At 42.0% G+C, this 20,755-nt stretch overlaps 1 protein-coding gene across 1 annotated transcript in view; it reads right to left on the bottom strand.

Moving 5' to 3' along the window:
• The window catches only part of LOC137356463 (uncharacterized), a 109,692-nt gene that overhangs the window by 2,127 nt on the left and 86,810 nt on the right, over positions 1-20,755 (bottom strand). The window contains exons 6-8 of the mRNA XM_068022599.1: positions 14,512-14,725; positions 6,485-6,623; positions 5,117-5,383 (exon numbers count right to left, since the gene is read on the bottom strand). Coding sequence (XP_067878700.1) covers positions 5,117-5,383; positions 6,485-6,623; positions 14,512-14,725 — 620 coding nt within the window. The remainder of the gene's footprint in view (positions 1-5,116; positions 5,384-6,484; positions 6,624-14,511; positions 14,726-20,755) is intronic.

The raw sequence follows: 20,755 nt of genomic DNA, 5'->3' as shown, positions 1-20,755 counted from the left end.
CCTGAGGGAAACTCATTCTTCCAGGTTTCCCAACTTCAAAACAACCCCCCTGGCTTGCTCCCCACTTTCGAGCTAATATCCAGCCTAACATTGCTATCCTTGGGTTTGATAGGTGAAGATTATCCAGGGTTCCTGCTTCTGATCCCCATCAAACAGACCCTGCTGAAAGTGTACATTGAGAACTTTGGTTAAGAGCAATATTGGGCTTTATTGGTTGAATAGCCTGCCAACGCACATTGTATAGGTTCGCATACAAAGAATAGGGGACTGTTTAGCTTAGACGGCTATGATGTAATGCAGAAAGACACCAACAGTGTGGGTTTACTCCCCATACTGGCTGTGGTAGTTCATGGAGGACTGCCTCCTCGCCTTTCCCCACGTTTGAGGAGTGGTGACCCTCAATCTATACATCACCAATTGTCTCTCTCTAATGGGGAGAGATGCCTATGGTCCTTTGGGTCTGCTGCTAGAGGGTACAAAGAATGGTCACTTGGAAAAGGTACTTTGAGGGCATCCAGTGCCCACAGAACTATAACCCAGTGAGAATTCAATTCATTCAAAAGAGGGAAGGAGAAATAGACAGAAAAATCCAGAAGTTATTTTCTTGTTTCAGTCATCCCATGTGCAAATGCTAAGGCACTTATCTTTTCTTTTTAAAGTGCATGCCACCCACCACAGTAGGCGGTAAACAATTCATAAACAAAAGGAATATAAAAGTTTTATAAGCGCTTTGTGCTTCATTTTGATAGTTTGTGATGTGGTTTGAACATCTATTACTCAACATTCGTAAAAAAAAAGTGCCATAGCAAATGTTAATGTAATTGCAGATGATTGGACCTGCAATGATTATAGATGGAATGGGTGAGATCCAGTCAGATCTCTGCAGAACCATTGTTTTTTGCTTTCTATTGTGCAAATCTGCAAGCTTCTTTGTACAGTTACTAAAATGCAAAACAGATGAACTGGCGATTAAGTGCGAGATGCATAAATTGACACATCCGGCACTCGATCGATTTTCAGTTTGCCAACTGCTTTATTTGTTTGGAAAAAGGAGTCAAACCTTCAGGAAAGGAGGGAAATGGCAAAAAGTAGGCAGAAAAAAACAACTATCACATGTAGTAATGTCAGTATGTGTCTCAGTATGAATCTGCAGTGTGTCTGATGTGTTGTTTAGAAAGGACCTATTTTGAACTCTTTTTTTCAAATAAGCAGCAGTTAAAAATTAAATGGAAGGCTTCCTGCAATCACAAAGAGAAAGTGCAGTGGCAGGACCTGGTACTTGATGTCTTGATTAGACAACAGCAACAATTTACTTTGATGTAGCACCTTCAGATAGGAGACTATCTCAAGGTGTTTAACAAAGTATAAGAAAAATAATTGATGCCAAGCCAAAGAAGGAGAGATTAAGAGGGAAGACCAAAAGCATGGTGACAGAGGTGAGTTTTAAGAAAGAACTTGCATTTATGACCTCAGGAAAGCTCAAAATGCTTTACAGCCAATGAAGTTTTTTTTCTGAAATACAATCCCTGTGGTAATGTAGGGAAGTGTTGTAGCCAATTTACACACAGTAAGGGGAGAACTTTATACTGGCGGCGGGGGTCTGGTGACCGGCAGGAAGGCGGTGAGACAACCCCACCTCAGTGCTCGATCAGACCCCCAGCTGAATTAATGGCAGGCAGACAATTAACCATCCGCCATCAGGAACGCTGTCCCTTTAAGGGACAAAATACCACCTCCAAGAGCTGCCGGACAACTGGAGAGCCAGCAGTACCAGTAGCGCCACCAGGCCAGATGGCCACTGCCAGTACTGCAGGAGGCCCAGAGCAGTGCTGATAGACTCCGGGACCCAGCAAAGTGGGGTCGGGTCATCGGGACCAGTCAGGCAGGCCCAGGCGAGGGGGTGGAGGGTGATTGGTGAGGTAAGGGGGAATGTCTTGACTCTGGGATGTGGGTGGGGAGGGGGGGGGGGGTTGTCTCCATGGGCCATGGATTACCCCCAGAGGAGGGAACCCCGAGCTCACTAGATAGCTGCCAGCTTTCATCTGGCAGTGTCTCCATGCAGCAAGAGCCAATCCAACACTGGCTAAAAGCCAGCGGAGATGGGAGGAAGCTCTTAAGTGGCCCTTAATGGGCTGCTGGCCCTCCGACCAGCTGGCAGCTCATAGAGGTGATATTTTGTTCCTTAATGGGTCACTTGAGTGACTTCATTGGCCTCGCATCGGGCTTCACATTCGTCAGCATGCCCGCTGCGGACTGAATGGCATGGGGACAGCACACCACCTGATGCCAACCAATGCCATTTTCTGTGCCCCCCCCCCACCTCCCACCACATGTCTTAGGGAAGAATAAGGGGCAGGCCATTTAAAACTGAGATGAGGAGGAATTTCTTTACTCAGAGGGTGGTGAATCTGTGGCATGCTTGACCCCAGACGGCTGTGGAAGCTCAATCATTGAGCATGTTCAAGACAGAAATTGCTAGATTTCTGAATACTAACGACATTAAGGGATATCAGGATAGTGGGGGAAAATGACATAGAGGTAGATGATCAGCCATGATCTGTTTGAATGGCGGAGCAGGCTCGATGGGCTGAATGGCCTGCTCCTGCTCCTATTTCCTTTGATCCTATGATCAAATCCAGCCTGAAGTTCCCAGAAACATCAATGAGATAAAAGACAAGATAATCTGTTTTTGATGACAATGATTTAAGGGATATATATTGACCAGGATCTCTGGAGAACTTCCCTTGGTGTGGAACCTGTCCACTTTCGGCCTCTTCCCTACTTTCCTGAAGGTATTGACTCCTTATACCAAACAAAAAAAAATTGACAAACTGAGCTTTGATGTAGTGTCACATGTGCCAATTCATCCAAAAGCAGAAGAAATTTAGATGAGCTCAATTTACAGAGGGTGGAAGGCTGACCAGGAGAACATTGGAATAGTCAAGTTTGGAGGTGATAAAGGCATGGTCTGAGGTAGGGCAGAGCCCGGCGATGTGTTGGAGGTGGCAGTAAATGGTCTTTTTGAAGGAGAGGATATTGAGTCAGATGCTCAGCTCTAAGTTGAATAGGACATTAAAGTTGTGAACAATGAACCTGAGACAGTGGCTCGAGAGAGGAATAAAGCTAGGGACAAGGGTACACAGTCTGCTACAGGGGCCAAAGACAATAATTTCAATCCTTCCAGTATTTAGATGCAGGAAATTGTGCCTCATCCAAACTCAATGTTAGACAAGCAATCTTACAACATTGGAGGGTTGGCAGAGATAGTGAAAAGATATAGCTGATTGATCCTGGGATAATTTTCAACCTGCCACCTGTGTGTAAGACTGGCATTGCAGATTGGACACCAGTTATTTAAACAAATTGAAAAGCTACCCCCAAGCTAAGGGCTGCATGGAGACAAGGGAGGGGGGCAATAATGGATCCTTGAGGTCGCCAGAGTTAATGGTGAGGGAGTGGGAAGAGAAACCATTGCTAAAGATGCTCTGGCTATGGTCAGGTAAGTAGCAGTGGAACCAAATGAGGGCAGTCCCACTGAAATGGATAATGGAGGAGAGGTTGAATTGGTGGAGGATTGTGTAGTTCACCAGGTCAAAGGTTGCATAGAGGTTGAGGAGGATGAGGAGGGATAAAGACATAATGTGGAAAATTTACAGTCACAGAGATTGTCATTCATGACTATGGTTAGAGCTGTTTTGGTGCCGTGGGAGGCGCAGAAACCTGATTGGATATAAACTAAATCAGCATTACTGCTTAAGATTAAACTAATTTCTTTTTAGATCATGCAAATTTGCATGGATTCACAAGTTAGGATTTTCTAAATACGGCAAAAACCTTGTAGACTATTACTTTAAAATGTACTGAATAGAGGTGACTGGCTTTAAAACAAGATACAAGTGGTTGTTGCAGTTGACCTTAGAAGATGGTAGTGAGCCACCTTGTTGAACCATTGCAGCTCATGTGGTGAAGATATTCCAACAGTGCTGTTAGGGAAGGAGTTCCAGGATTTGGACCCAGTGACTTTGAAAGAACTGCAATATACATTACTGAGCATGTGAAATAAAGTTAATTTTCACAAGGATTTTATTTTACTAATGTAACTGACACGGGTTATGATAGCGTAGTGATTATATTCCTTGTCTAGTAATCCAGAGGCTTGGACTAATAATCCAGAGAATGTAAATTTGAATCCCAGAATGGCAATTTGAGCATTTAAAATCAGTTTAGAAAATCTTAAAACTAAAAATCTGATATCAGAAAAAGTGACCATGAAACTGTCAGATTGTTGTAAAAACCCGACAGATTCACTAATGTCTGGTAGAGAAGGAAACCTGATGGTCTTATCCAGTCTAGTCTGGTCTACATGTGATTCCAACCCGCACCATTGTGGTTGACTCTTAACTGCCCTCCAGAGTGGCTACTCATTGTATTAAGCTGTTGCAAAAAAAAAATGCACCACCTGCTTAGAGCAACTAGGGATGGGCAATAAATACCAACCAGTGATACCCATATCCTGATAATGAATATGGAATAAAGGAGAGAATTTATCACCACAGTAATTGTATTATCAAATTAGTGGTGTCCTGAATGGTGAAAGTGGCCAAATACTTTGTATTTTATTTCTGTAAATTTACTTTTCTCCTTTTTAGCACATGGCAGAGAAGCATGACCCTCGGCTGCTGGCAGTAACAGTTTCACTGGGTGGCTGCCCCTTCAAGTTCTCTCTCCTTTCTCCAGGTGGCTGACCTCCATCCAGCACAAACTACAAAACTGCAATTGGAGGACTTGCCAGGATAAATTCAGTGGTCCTCAGCTCCCAGCAGGGAGATAGGCTTGGATGGAGCGTGGGCTAGAGAATTAGTGCTACAGTGTTGTAGCCCAATTTATGAGCTGTACTCCCTCTGTGCATGGCTCCCAATGGGATCTGTGAGATCAGTGAATTCACCCTTCTGGCTGGGCGGTCATGTAGGGCTGTAGAATTCTGTTCCACTGCTGCAAGATTCAACACTTGGGATCTGCTAAACACAGCAGTGTTTCTTTGTAGAATTTCTTAGGTAGTATTCAGTTATCTACGAATCAAGAATTTTAGAATCATTTTTTCTTCAGCGATACTTACTTGGCAGGAATCTTTTGCACCTTTTTTGTCACCAGCACACAGCACGTCTTCTGTAATTGCAGGGTTGTAGGTGTAATATTCAGAACACAAATTCCTGTCTACAACAGTCACATTCACTTGCTGCAACTTGTCTGAAGTCTTCTTAGTTCCATACCTGGTGACCCCCCAACCTGCAACGTTACATATGACTCCATCTTTGACATCTTTTCCAGAATTCGGCAGGCTCAGGACATTCACAAACTTGTTCAGGGTCGCTCTGCCATTAAGCTGGAATTACATTTTAAAAAGCACATTATTCATTTCTACGTGTGTAGTGATTTAGGTTTTCTCAAAAATAATTAAATCGTCGATTACTGGGTGTTCTATAGATTTTGTGAGTTCTTGTAGTTATTGGGTCAGTTTTGAGCAGCCACTTACTGCACAGCTGTGTCCTGTCCTTTATTGCTTCATGTGTCGCTACATTTATGGTTCTAGAGCAACTTATTCCAAAGAAAGAAATTAAACATTACACAGGTTAACCCTGACTTTTAACTTAAGCTATATTAGCACCAGTAGATAGTGTTGCACAATACTTTGTCAGTTATCGAACATTCACCATTAGAATATTTCAATTGAAGGTCCAGTTTTTAAAAAGTGAATATTATTCACAGTATTTGTTATTGAAAAGTTATTTTTGATTTTGTTTTACAGAAAATGATACTTGCAAATGTTGTAAATGATTGCTTTGTCTTCTTGGCACATATTTTTCAAAATGGGCACCTGGGTCTCCAGTGTGGTAGGCAGACAGCAGGCACTCATTATCAGCTGGAAATATGCCGCCTGCCATATTGGTATAAGCAAAGAAATGGGCGGCCATGGGCCGCTCCAGAAACAAATACGCCTGTTTGAGAACCCGCTCACAAAACTGGATTGCCCTGACCGCAGTGTGATTCAGGAAAGCCACATTTACATGCAGCCTGACGGGCAGTCTTTATAGAGATTGCAGCAGGCTGCCACCAAAAAAAGGTAAGTTTATTAAAAATACTTAGCTCAATGTGGAGCCAGGAGCAGCAAGAATGATCCTCCTGGGACCCCACGAGCTGCTGCCGGCCGTTGCTCGCTTCCCCCAACCCCCGAACGCTACCTCATGTCCCACCCCCTCCCAATTGCCCTCTTTTTCCCGGTCACTCCTGACGATCGCAGCGCCTTCCCGCTGCAACAATCAACGTTCAGCAAGTGGCCCCAGCTCAGCGGTCTCCTTTAACCGAATGAGGGCGCACCTCAAGCCGACCTGTTGAGGTACAGGGACCAATCCCTGCAGCCAGATGGTACCTGCAGGCTGATGTGAATGAATTTCTAAGATATTATAATTAGAAACACAATTCTTACCTGAAGAAGCATGATGTCATTTGTGAGTAATTTTGAGTCGTACAAACTATGTGGGATCATCCTTTTCACGGTAAATATTTGCTGTTCCTTTTCTTTTCCAGAAATTGAGTGAGCTCCAAGAACTACTCGAATGTTTTGCCTGTATTTGTTGTAAAATGGTTCAAAGAAAATTAGATAACTTACTTTCTCTAACATTTTCCGTTGCTCAGATGGTACTGCAGGATAAAAGACTAAATGAGTGACAATAATTATTTCTTAGACTTGGGGCCAAAAGGCAATTAGCCTCATTTTGAGTTGAAGTTACAAGGTGCAATATTAATCGCAAATATTTTAAATGTGGTGTTTGTATGCAAATTCTCTTTCCACTATATTAATTAAAGTGTTAACTTGGGCTAATACTTTGTTTAAACAGTAGACAAAAGGAATCCTGTCCACATAAGAACTAGGAGCAGGAGTAGGCAATTCAGCCCCTCGAGCCTGCTCTCCATTCAATACGATCATGGCTGATCTCATCTCGGCCTCAGCTCCACTTTCCTGCCCATTCTCCATAACCCTCCAACCCTTTACTAATTAAAAATCTGTCTATATCTTCCTTAAATTTATTCAATGTCCTGGCATCCACCACACTCTGGGGTAGTGAATTCCACAGGCTCACGATCCTTTGAGAGAAGTAATTTCTCCTCATCTGTTTTAAATCTGGTACCCCTTATCTTAAAGCTATGACCTCTCATTCTAGATTGCCCCACAAGAGGAAACATCCTCTCTACGTCTACGTTGTCAATCCCGTTAATCATCTTATATATCTCAATTAGATCTCCTCTTATTTTTCTAAACTCTTGAGAGTAAAGGTCTAAACTGCTCAATCTCTCTTCATAAGACAAATCCCTCATCTCTGGAATCAATCTAGTGAACCTTCTCTGAACTGCCTCCAATGCAACTCCATCCCTCCTTAAGTAAAGGGACCAAAACTGTACGCAATACTCCAGGTGCAGTCTCAGTAATGCCTTGTACAGTTGCAGCAACACTTCCCTACTTTTATACTCTATTCCTTTAGCAATAAATGCCAAAATTCCATTTGCCTTCCTTATTACCTGCTGTACCTGCATACTAGCTTTCTGCGATTCATGCACGAGGACACCCAGATCCCTCTGCACCGAAGCACTCTGAGGTTTATTTCCATTTAGATAATAATTTGCCTTTCTATTCTTCTGACCTCACACTTATCCACGTTAAACTCCATCTGCCAAATTTTGACCCATTCACCTAACTTATCCATATCCATTTGTAAATTTCTTATTTTTTTATTGCAACTTACTATCCAACCTATTTTAGTGTCATCTGCAAATTTGGCTATAGTACCTTCTATCCCTGCATCCAAGTCATTAATATAGATTGTAAATAGTTGGGACCTGAGGACCGAACCCTGTGGCACCCCACTAGCTACCTCTTGCCAACCAGAAAAAGACCCATTTATCCCGACTCTCTGTTTGCTGTTGGTTAGCCAATCCTCTATCCAAGCTAATAAATTTCTCCTAACCCCATGTGATCTTACCTTGTGTATTAACCTTTTGTGCGGCACCTTATCAAATGCCTTCTGGATGTCCAGATATACTACATCTACAGGATCCCCATTATCCACTTTGCTTGTTACATCTTCGAAGAACTGTAGCAAATTAGTCAAACACGATTTACCCTTCATAAAACCATGCTGACTCTGATGGATTGTGTTTTGACTTTCTAAATGTCCTGTTATTACTTCCTTAATAATGGATTCTAACAATTTCCCAACGACAGATGTTAAACTAACTGGTCTATAGTTTCCTACTTTCTGCCTCCCTCCCTTTTTGAATAAGGGCATTATATAAGCTTTTTTCCAATTCACTGGAACCTTTCCCGCATCCAGGGAATTTTGGAATATTATAACTAATGGATCCACTATCTCCACTGCCACTTCCTTTAAGACCCTAGGATGTAGGCCATTAGGCCCTGGGGACTTGTCTGCCTTCAATCCCAATAGTTTGCTCCATACTTTTTCCCTAGTGATGATGATTGTTCTAAGTTCCTCCCTTTCTATGACCTCTGCATTACCCATTACTATTGGGATGGTACTAGTGTCCTCCCCCGTGAAAACTGTGGCAAAATACTGATTTAGTGTCTCCGCCATTTCTGTGTTCCCCTCTATTAACTCCCCAGTCACATCCTCCAAGGGAACAACATTCACTTTAGCTACTCTCTTTCCTTTTATATACTTATAGAAACTTTTGCTATCCATTTTTATATTTTGTGCTAGTTTTCTTTCATAATTTACCTTTGCTCTTTTTATTACATTTTTAGCAACCCTTTGTTGATCTTTAAATGTTTCTCAATCTTCCAGCCTGCCACTGGCCTTTGCAATATGGTATGCCTTCGTTTTTGTCTTCATGTTACCCTTAACTTCCTTGCTTAGCCATGGATGTTTTTTTCCCCTCTTACAATCTTTCTTCCTCTCTGGAATATATTTTAGTTGGGAGGATTTGAATATCTCCTTAAACATCTGCCACTGCTCATCAACTGTCCTACCTTTCAGTCTTCCTGCCCAGTCCACTAGGGCTAAAATCTGTCCTCATGCCTATGTAATTACCCTTGTTTAACTCCAGAACACTAGTGTGAGACTCCAGTTTCTCGCCCTTAAACTGAATTTGAAATTCTAGCATGCTATGATCACTCTTCCTTAAAGGATCCTTAACTGTGAGATCATTGATTAATCCCACCTCATTACACAATACCAAATCTAGAATAGCCTGCTCCCTGGTTGGTTCCACAACATATTGCTCCAAAAAACAATATCTAATACATTCAATGAACTCTCCCTCGAGGCTACCCTTGCCAATTTGATTAATCCAGTCTATATGCATATCAAAATCCCCCATGATTATTGCCGTACCTTTCTTACAAGCTCCCAGTATTTCCTAGTTTATACTGTGCCCCACTGCAGAACGACTGTTTGGGCACCAATAGATTACTCTCACTAAGGACTTCTTTCCCTTGCTATTTCTTATTTCTACCCAGACTGATTCTACGTCTTGATCTCCAGTGCCTATATTGTTTCTCACTACAGCACTGATCTCTTCCTTTACTAACAAAGCTACACCACCTCCTTTTCCTTCCTGCCTATTCTTCCGAAATACTGAGTACCCTTGGATATTCAATTCCCAAACCTTGTTTCCTTGCAACCACGTCTCAGTAATCGCCACTAAATCATACCCATTCATCTCTATTTACGCTGTTAACTCATTTATTTTATTCTGAATGCTTTGTGCATTCCGATACAAAGCCTTTAAGTTTGTTCTATTATCAAGTTTCCCTACTCTTCTATGATTCCTTGGTGCAATATGGCGTTCTGTCCCTTCCTTTTATTTTCTGGTAGCAATCAGCCTCATCACTAACCTGCACTCCTACCTTCTTCTTTAACTTTGACTTCCTAATTTTCCATGCAACTGAACCCTCCCCCCACTATTTAGTTTAAAGTCCTATCTACAGCCCCAATTATGCGATTCGCCAGGACACTTGTTGCTTTCTAATATTTCATTATGTGATTTCACCCCCACTGATTTTTTTAAGCTAACCATGAGTTTTGCAGCCTCCTCTGTCATGTAACACAGTAACTAGAGTTGTATGTTGTAAGTGGGAATCAGTGCAGAATCTAAATACAACCTCGGGTTAATTCGACTTCACAGAACGAATTTTTAAAATATACATAAGAGCTGATGTTACTACTAATTGTGCAGTGTAGTGTAGATGCAGTGCAAGTGAAACTAAACTATTATACATAGGTTTTCCATTCTGCAAGGTTACTGAAGTAATTATGTTAAAATCAGTTCCTAACAGAGTAAGGACATTTGTTACTGGCTTTGTGTCAGCCCTCAAACAACTTGAACTTTCACATTTGAGATCTAATACTCTCTGTACAGTTGAGAGTGGCAGTAAACTTGTAATCCCCATGCTCTAATAGCATTAGGTTTAGTTTTCATTTCTCACCCTGTAATATAGATTATTAAACATCCTCATGTTAACTTTGCAATTTGATAGCAGTACAAATTTGTTGTTGCATTTATATAGCACCTTTACTTTGGTAAAATATCCCAACATTGACAGGAGCCTTATCAAACAAGACTTGACATTGAGCCATACTAGGAGATATTTTGGTCAAAGAAGTAGGTTTCAAGGAACATTTTGAAGGAGGAAAGAGAAGTGGTTTAGGGAGGGAATTCCAGAGCTTGGTGCCTTGGCAGCTGAAGGCACGGCTACCAATAGTGGAATGAAGAAAATTGGGGATGCACAAGAGGCTAGAATTGGAGGAGATCAGAGATCTCGGAGGGCTGTAGGACTGTAGAAGGTTATAGAGATGGGAATGGAGGAGGCCATGGAGAGCTTTGAAAATAAGGAAGTGAATTTTAAAATTGAGGTGTTACTGGGCATGGAGCCAATGTAGGTCAAGGCTTCCAAGATTAATAACATGCATCATCCTAACAAAAATTTAACACAGTCAAAGCATATGCAATTTTATAAATGATCCTTGACTGTGAACTACACTTTACTTTGTCCTAATCATTTTTCGTTGGGTTAGAGTTAGGGTGGCAGCACTAGTAAATTAAGTCTCTTAAAATTCTGCTTCAGCGAAAGATAATTGGTTTTTATTATCAGCATTGATTTGAACCAAACACCTTCAAATTAGAAATTTCAAAGGAAGTCTCACAGCGAACTGTAAATTCAGTCAATCAAGTTATTATAAAAGTGATCATTTCAAAGACTATTTTAAGGTATTCTCATTTCAGAAAGTTTTAAAAATAACATCCATACAATCACAATCCTATGTATCCTTGGGTCCTACTCTGCACTTGGAAACATATTTTTTAGCCTGTCTATCATTCCTCGAGATTTACATTTACTGGTAATCTCTTGCAAGCTCCTGGGTTTAGGAAGGGAGGCCCAGTAACAGGCAGGTGAATGGGGTTTGAGGTGACAGCTACTGGCTGATGCATTTCAGACAGAAAGGCTGGGGAGTGAGCAGTTGGACAGGTGAAAGGTGCCAGTGGAGTTCCAGGGAAGGTTAACAGGCAATTTTGGTGGTGATAAGGTTGTGAATCTGGTAGGAAAGATTATTGATGTAATTCATGATTTCCTCTTTATTTTCTCATGCTTAGCTGGATTTCAGTGGTGAACTGTAATGGGAGCTGAGAATTTATTTTCTTATATCTTTTTATTTTTTTCACAGTAGAAGCACCATGATATGAACTTATACTGAACTATGGAAACACTTTGCATAATCAGGACAAACTTAGAGAGCTGGGCTTTTTACTTTGAAATAGCATAGGCTTTGATGAGATTCATTTGAAGTATTTTTAATAATGAAAAGATTAGACTCTGTCCAAGTGGGTAGGCACTAGATAGGTTAGGGGGGACTAGAGGACATAAGTTTATGTTTTGAAAGTGTAGAACTAGTTTGGATGCAAGAAGGTACTTTTCTTTGCAGGAACATCTGGAATAAGCTATCAGCATGTGTAGTGAGTATGGGTTGATTACAAGTGTTCATAAGGTGATTAGCAATTCCTGCAAGTGACAATATTTCTCCATATATAGAAGGGAGCCAGGTCACTGGAAAATGTGTCGCCCCATCATACAAGGGATGCCGACTTGAATGGATATGGTGGACAACTGGTTTAGCCATTCACCGCTATATTTGGCTGGACTACATAAAGTCCTGCTCGCATCTGCTAAAACTGCTTACTATACCAGGATCATCTTGGATCATCTGTTTCAGCGCTGTGTCTTTCTATGTATCTATGGAAGGCAGAGATAACCAACGGCTTCTTTACTGCAAACCGTCATCATCAACCCCTCTCCCCAGTCTGCTCCACCCCCATCTCCAACAATAAATGCAAGGAGCTCATGGACTTCTTTGTTGCTAAGATTCAGACAATGCGATCAGCTAACCTCTGCCGTTTCCCTCTCTTCCACTAGCCCACTGTGCCAAACTTCCTCTAAATTTCCCCATAGCCCTAGCCCTGAACTCACACCTTTCTCTAGTTTCTCTCCATCTCTCCTCATACCCTCTCCAAGCTCATCTTGTCCATGAGACCCACCTCATGTTCTCTCAATCCTATTCCCACTAAACTTCTGACCACCCAACTTTCCTTCCTGGTTCCCATGTTGGGTGATATTGTTAATAGTTCCCTCTCTTCAGGTACTGTCCTCCTCTCCTTCAAATCTGCTGCCATCATCCCTCTGTTCAAAACAACAACCCTTGATTCCACCATCCCTGCAAATCACCGCTCTTTCTCCAAACTATCTTTCCTCTCCAAAGTCCTTAAACATGTTGCCACCTCCCAAATCCATTTCCATCTTTCCTGAAACTACATGTTTGAATCCCTCCCATCGAGTTTCTTTCCCTGTCACAGGACTGAACTGGCTCTTAGCAAAATCACAAATTACATACTATGTGACTGTGACAAAAGTAAACTATCGCTCTTTGTCCTTCTCAACCTGTCTCCAACCTTTGACACAGTTGATCACACCATCCTCCTTCACCGCCTCTCCACTGTTGTTCAACTGGGTGGGGATGCACTCGCCTGGTTCCACTCTTATCTATCCAGTTGCAACTAGGGTATCACTTCCCTTCCTGCTCTCGCACCATTACCTCTGGAGTCCCCCAAAGATCCATCCTTGGTTCCAACCTATTTCTCATCTACATGCTGCCCCACAGCAAGATAATCCAAAAGCACTGTGTTAGTTTACATGTGTACGCTGACAAGACCCAGCTGTACTCACCACCACTTCTCTTGACTCCTCCACTGTTGCTAAATTATCAGAGTTCCCATCCGACATCCAGTACTGGATGAGCAAAAATCTCCTCCATTGGGAAGACCAAAACCATTAACTTCTGTCCCTGCTCCAAACTGCATTTGCTAATTACTGACTCCATCCCTCTCCCTGGCTATTGTCTGAGGCTGAACCAGGCTGTTAGCAGCCTTGGTGTCATATTAGGCCCCTAGATGAGCTTCTGACCACGTATCAGCACCATCACTAAGACTGCCTGTTTCCACCTCTGTAACATCACCCGATTTCCCCCAGCCTCTGCTCATCTGTTGTTGAAACTCTCATCCATGCCTTTGTTACCTCCAAAATTGACTATTCTAATGAACTCCTTGCCAGCCTCCCACGTTCTACCTTTTATAAACTTGAGGTGATCCAATTCTCGACTGCCCATGTCCTAACTCGCACAAAATTCCATTCATCCACCACCTCTGTACTCTCTAGCTCCCAGTCAAGTAACACCTCAATTATAAAAATTCTCGTTCTTGTTTTCAATTCCCTCCATAGTCTCACCCCTCCCTATCTCTGTAATCTCCTTCAGCCCCACAACCCTCTGAGATCTTTGCGCTCATCTAATTCAGGCCTTTTGACATCCCGATTTTAATTGCTTCACCATTGGTGGCTGAGATTCAGTTGCGTAGGCCCGAAGCTCTGGAATTCCCTCCCTAAACCTCGCTAGCTCACTCTCCTTTAAGGCACTCCTTAAAACCTACTTCTTTGACTAAGGTTTTGGCCATCTGACCTAGTATTGCTTATGTGGCTGAGTGCCAGATTTTGTTTTATAATACTCCTGTGAAGCAACTTGGGACATTTTATTATGTTAAAGGCACTGTAAAATCTAAGTTGTTGTTGTGGTCTCTTGGAACTGGCTTTATTGCACTTGTGGGTCAGAGAGAAATTTCTCAGATTTTTCCGAAATTGACTAAGGTTTTTGCTGCTTTTTCCCCCCACTCCCTGGAGATTGTAAAGGGGTTGGGGGGGGGGGGGGGGTGGGGGGGGGGGTGTTGATGACGTGCGTAAGTTATAATACTGGGATAGGACTGGTTTGATGGGCCAACTGGCCCTTTCCTTTTCTTTTTCACATTTCTTAGAAAAATTGCTTTAAAGAAAATTTTAAATATTTTCCCCACATTGCCTTTACCTTTTTAAAAATCCAGTTATCTGTTTTAACTTACTTTTGGCAGTGTGCAGCCGTCAGTACCCAGCTGGGTTTGATTAAAGCTCCTCCACACATATGTTGTTTTTGATACTGGATGGACACCATGTAAGGTTTTGAATGGGGTACAGCTTCCTTGCCTCCAATAATTTTCACACAATTGTCTAGAATAATAAAAATATAAATAAATAGATGTTCTATGGGGGTGGGGGAGGCTGCAGGCACTTCAGAGTCTAAAAGAATCAAAGATAATACATTAGAATGACATTTTACACATTTGTATTTTTCTTTAACTTGTTCCTTAGATGTGGACAACACTGGCAAGCAGTATTTATTGCCCATCCCTAGTTGCCACAAGGGCATTAAAAGTCAATCACACCATGTGGGACTGGAGTTATATGTTGACCAGACCAGATTGTGGTGGCAGGTCTCCTGCACAGAAGGACATTAGTGAACCATTTGGGCTTCTATGACATATTCACTTTTCTAGGGCTAGCCTACAAATTGTGATTAATATCATCAACAGTAGGTTATAGGCTTGAAATTTTACTGGAGTATGTCACAGTCAGTAAAATACTGTCATTGGGAAAAACATTAACATCAAAAGCAAACCTCATATTTTTGATGATTTAATTAATTACAATCAATATATGTGTAAAATAGCCAAATCAATTAAACATAAACTTGACATGGGAAAGGTTATATGATTAAAGTAATGCAGGGTTTCTAGATTCGGATTGTATCCCTGGTTCTGCATCACCTGCTAGCCAGAAACAGTACAACTTTCTACCACAGAGATCTGCCCATAGGGTCTCTGAAAATTAGATTTCAGCGTTGCAAGCTTAGCTTCAACTTCTTGAAATTCTACTGTCTTAAGGTGGCCTCACACTATCTGCTAAACTCTAAAGCATTCTCAGTTTGATGAATTTACGCCAAGGCACAGCACACATTGTTCAGCAAAATAAAGACAAAAGTACTTTGCATCAATGCAAAATATGTCAGGTAATCGGCCTATTAGTGAAGCTCTTAGGTGTTCAGAAATATTAAACCAACCATACGCAATATGCAAATACACTTTATGAGTTTATCTGATTTGCAGTATAGCAGTTAACAATAAATCTTCCAATATACAAAACTAAGTATGATAACAAAAAAGAAGTCTCCTAGCCAACATATAGAAGAGTTGAAACTCTATGATTTTACTTACAGCCTGGTATTAGTAAGAAAATAATTGGCACGCAGCTGAACAGAGCCGGGAATAGCATTTTCATCAGTCAGTGTGTGGTTGAAGACTGAGTGAGTGAATATGTTCACTATCTTTAACATAGATAAGAGGATGTGGTTTGTCACTTACATTCTAATGACTTTGAACATTTTTCAAAGATGATGGTTCCTTGAAATTTAATGTTTCCATAGAATATCAATCCAGAAACTAACTCCAAGAAAATTATATAGAGCCATAGAGTCATGTATATTGGGTATAATCCACATTGTACAGCAAAATAATGATAGAAACACTTTTTATTAGTGCAAAATGTGTAACATAACTCATCTATTACCAAAGCTCTTAGAAATTATTACAACCAACTATGCACAGTGTGTATATACACGGTATGGGAACCTATCTCATTTGGGTATAATTAGAAGGGGACAGAAAATAAAACAAATCAAAACACATGAAAGCAACATTTTCCAACTCAACAGATCCAAACCCCTTTGTAATCCTCCCTAAATTGTATGAAAAATATGAAACTAATACTGGATGAAAAATGTCAACAAAGTATTCATGTATTGTAATTAGTTGATCTCTTAGATTGGGCTCTTATCCGTTATTGCAGTCTGGATTCTATGTGTATCAAGTACAGATATGGGCTCCTTGATCTGGCCCAGTTTACTTTATCTGCCTCAATTCCACTCCTTCTACCAATTCTACCAATCTCTTCTGCTTCATTCTAATATCCTTGTTAATGTTCATAATTCCTCCCTTTCACTTCACAGTTGTGTTTTAACTTGATTTTTTATATTGTCTGTGCATAAAACCAGTGTTGCAGATCCATTATCCATTATAGAAATCTGTCTAATTTTCATTTCCATTCATTGCAATGTGCATTAATCTCAATGAGGCCTTAGATTTAATTCAAATGAACACCTAGAACAATTCAGCAGGATCTGTAACAAAAACAAGAAATGCTGGATTCACTCAGCAGGTCTGGCAGCATCTGTGGAAAGAGAAGCAGAGTTAACGTTTCGGGTCAGTGACCCTTCTTCGGAACTGACAAATATTAGAAAAGTCACAGATTATAAACAAGTGAGGTGGGGGTTGGGCAAGAGATAACAAAGGAGAAGGTGCAGATTGGACCAGGCCACATAGCTGACCAAAAGGTCACGGAGCAAAGGCAAACAATATGTTAATGGTGTTTTGAAAGACAAAGCATTAGTACAGATTAGGTGTGAATATACTGAATATAGAACATCAGCAAGTGCAAACCTGAAGAAAAACAACCTGAAAAAAACAGTGGGTAAGCAAACTGAACAAACTAAGATGAAATGAAATAAATGCAAAAAATGTAAAAAGGAATGCAAAAAAAAGGAAGAAAAAAATAACTAAAAATGACTAAAAATGAAAGTAAAGTGGGGGGCTGTCATGCTCTGAAATTATTGAACTCAATGTTCACTCCGGCAGGCTGTAGTGTGCCTAATCGGTAGATGAGATGCTGTTCCTCGAGCTTGCGTTGATGTTCACTGGAACACTGCAGCAATCCCAGGACAGAGATGTGAGCATGAGAGCAGGGGGGAGTGTTGAAATGGCAAGCAACCGGAAGCTCAGGGTCCTGCTTGCGGACTGAGCGGAGATGTTCCGCAAAGCGGTCACCCAGTCTGCGCTTGGTCTCCCCAATGTAGAGGAGACCACACTGTGAGCAGCGAATACAGTATACTACATTGAAAGAAGTACAAGTAAATCGCTGCTTCACCTGAAAGGAGTGTTTGGGGCCTGGGATAGTGAGGAGAGAGGAGGTAAATGGGCAGGTATTACACCTCCTGCGATTGCAAGGGAAGGTGCCCTGGGACGGGGACGAGGTGGTGGGGGTAATGGAGGAGTGGACCAGGGTGTCGCGGAGGGAACGATCCCTTCGGAATGCTGACAGGGGAAGGGAGGGGAAGATGCGACTGGTAGTGGCATCACGCTGGAGGTGGCGAAAATGGCGGAGGATGATCCTTTGGATATGGAGGCTGGTGGGATGAAAAGTGAGGACAAGGGGAACCCTGTCACGGTTCTGGGAGGGAGGGGAAGGGGTGAGGGTAGAGGTGCGGGGAATGGGTCGGACACGGTTGAGGGCCCTGTCAACCACAGTGGGGGGAAATCCTCGGTTGAGGAAAAAGGAGGTCATATCAGAAGCACCGTCATGGAAGGTAGCATCATCAGAGCAGATGCGTCGGAGATGGAGAAACTGGGATCTGTACCGGGTTTGCTCTTTATTTCCTTCAGTACCTATTTGGAATGGAAGCAAGAGAACTCCGTGGGCAAAAGAATATTTAAGTTGCTTTGGTATGTTATTTTTGTACGGCACCTTTTTAGTACATTTTCTTTTCAGACATTTTATCCATATTTCAGAGGGTAATTCGATTTGCAGTATAGCAGTGGCAGCACCAATAGCAGAAAAGATTGCCATTGCCCTCAAATGTTACGCCGATGGCTCATCCCTAGCTAACACTGCAGTATCAGGTTGTCCACATGTGGATCAGACTGGCGACTAATGTATTAATCAGCATGGCTTAGCTTTTCACTTCCTTTCTCATTAATTATAGAGCTCCACTACTCACTGTCTCCCAAAGTTTGCGGTCTGTTTTTCATGCTCTGTAAAGTATGATGTGTGATTATTTCTATCAGGGTACAATAGATGAACATTTACATTGGGTCCTTGCCTTGAAGGAAGGAAGAGTACATTTACCTTCACATTTCATCTGGTGCCATTGAATTTCTCATTTGCTTGCAAGTACGGTGAATCTTGGATTTGTTCATTGAATTGTTCATTGAAACGGCTACCTCTATCCAGCCTGTACGTGACACTTTACAGGTAGGTGCTCTTTGGCACCATACAGGGCTATCCTTCTTTGGTACCCATCTGGTAACAACATCTCTAATGACATTTTACCTGGCAGAAGTTCTCTTTGATACCACTCTCATTGCACATTAACCTCCAGCAGAGTAATTGTAGAAAACCCCCTTCTCCATAACAGACCTTTAGGAGCTTCTGGCTAATACAGTTTTTCATATTTCAGCTAGCCACCTTTCAGGCCAGACTCCATGGATGTGAACCCCATGTGAGACCAGCTCCTCCCTGCTGGTATCTCCTTTGCCAGCTGTAAGTGCAGTTCCAATTTTGCTGGTCTGATAAGCTTTTATGGCTATGTATCTTTGTATTCTATTTTCTTTTTGAGCAGTGCTACAAAAGTTGTCATTCATCTTGAGTCTCCTGATTTGTGAAATGGTATTTAATGCACAGAGGCCACGGAGTAATCTCAAGGTGCAAAAAACCACATATCAATTTCCTGCGTTAATCACAAATATGAAAAATCTACTATAACTCGGGCCTTGGAAATGAATTGCGAATGTTAGTAATGTTGTTTAAATTGTTCTGTTGCACAGAAAGTGATTTCTACATTATTACTCTTAGATTCCCAAGTCTAATGCTGTTTAACCTATTACGTGAGTCCTGCCAAATGAAGGAATTTTGATAGACCTGTAACATTTTTTCCAGTTGTTGAAGTAAAACTAATATATTTTTTCTTTACTTAAGTCTCATGTGATTTTTAGAAACACGTTCAAGGCCAGTTTTCCTCTGGGGCCTGTGTTCAATCACACTGCAAGTGTACATCAGAAGTGAATTCGGCTGGACCTACCCCAATGCACTCACATTTTAGCCTGAGTGGATGTCTGCTGGGCCCATGTCATGTCTTGCCATTGGGCACATGGCACAATGGACAGGAGGTTCAGGTAGTGCTACAGGTTTTAAAAGCCTCTAGCAGGTTAAAGGGGCAGGGACTTTGTGGCTAAATGCTTTCTCTTGGTCAGGCTGCACTAGCTCTATTTTTATTGTTGCCTTGTTGCATTAGTACTTTTTTCCCAAGATCTCGTTGCATTTGCTTTTTTCTAGTTGTGCCTTTGCCAGCTCTGGACTCGATTACACCAGTGCTCTCCTGGCCTGTCTCCCTCTCCTCTGATCTTCATGAACTTCAGCCTATCCAAAATTCTGCTGCCTGTATTCTGTTGTACTAAGCCCCAATTCACCCAGCAACCTTGTTTTTGTTGTTCTGTATCAGTGTCTGGTCCACAAACAGTTCAATTTCAAATTCTGATCCTCATGTTTATATTCTTTGTGGCCTCTTCCTCATTCCTCTAATCTCCTCCAGCACCTTCATTCATTTTACTATGATCTCCTGTGCACTCCCCTTCCTTTGCTCCATAATTGGTATCCATGCCTTCAGCTGGCTAGGCTCTATGCTCAGGAATTCCCATCTTCCTCCCTTTCAGAACTTTTAGGCCCATATTTTCCTTGGTCCTTGGTAAAGTGTGGCTACCCGGCCCGAGCCCGACCAGACCTGATGACATGTGTCGGGTTCGGGTCGGGTCGGGTCTCTCTTCCGGGTCCAGCATTCGGGTTCGGGTCAGGTCGGGCTGGACGTGGACAGTGCTGTCTTGCTCTGGGAAGTAATTTTCAAAAGAACATTCAGGGCGTCAAGGCGGGAAACGTGCAGTCGGGACTCTGCACTCTGCAGTAAAGCCTGGCTACCCGACCAAACCTGACCAACAAATATGTGTTGGTTTCAGGTTAGGTCTGGCATTTAAAAAACTTAAAGGGTTTGGGTTTGGGTTGGCTGTTGTCGGGTCAGGCCCGGGTCGGGTTTTAATTTTATACCCGAGCCAGGTGTTAGTCCTTGGTAATGCCTAATGAGATGAAGGATACCACCCACCAGATGGTATAGATGCGTCCCACAAAGGGTTGGGGTTCCAACACAGAAAGGAATACGTTTTTTTTTCTTATGTGTTCTCTTACACAGGGAAGGGGCCTCCTGAAGATGTAAGCACCCACTGGTCCCATGTAAATTAGATGCTGTACTACAAATAAGACATAAATAAATTTCAACTGTTTCTGTAATGCCCACACACAGATGATGCTCTTTTATCCTGTAGGTCCTGTGTAGTTTAGTTCAAAGTCTGTCTCAGATTGTAACAATTTGTAATTTGGGAAATTCTTCCATTG

Source organism: Heterodontus francisci, chromosome 1 (genome assembly GCF_036365525.1).
Source record: "Heterodontus francisci isolate sHetFra1 chromosome 1, sHetFra1.hap1, whole genome shotgun sequence".
Taxonomy (NCBI): Eukaryota; Metazoa; Chordata; class Chondrichthyes; order Heterodontiformes; family Heterodontidae; genus Heterodontus; species Heterodontus francisci.
The sequence above is the reverse complement of the archived record's forward strand: the minus strand, read 5'-3'. Positions and strand labels throughout refer to the sequence as shown.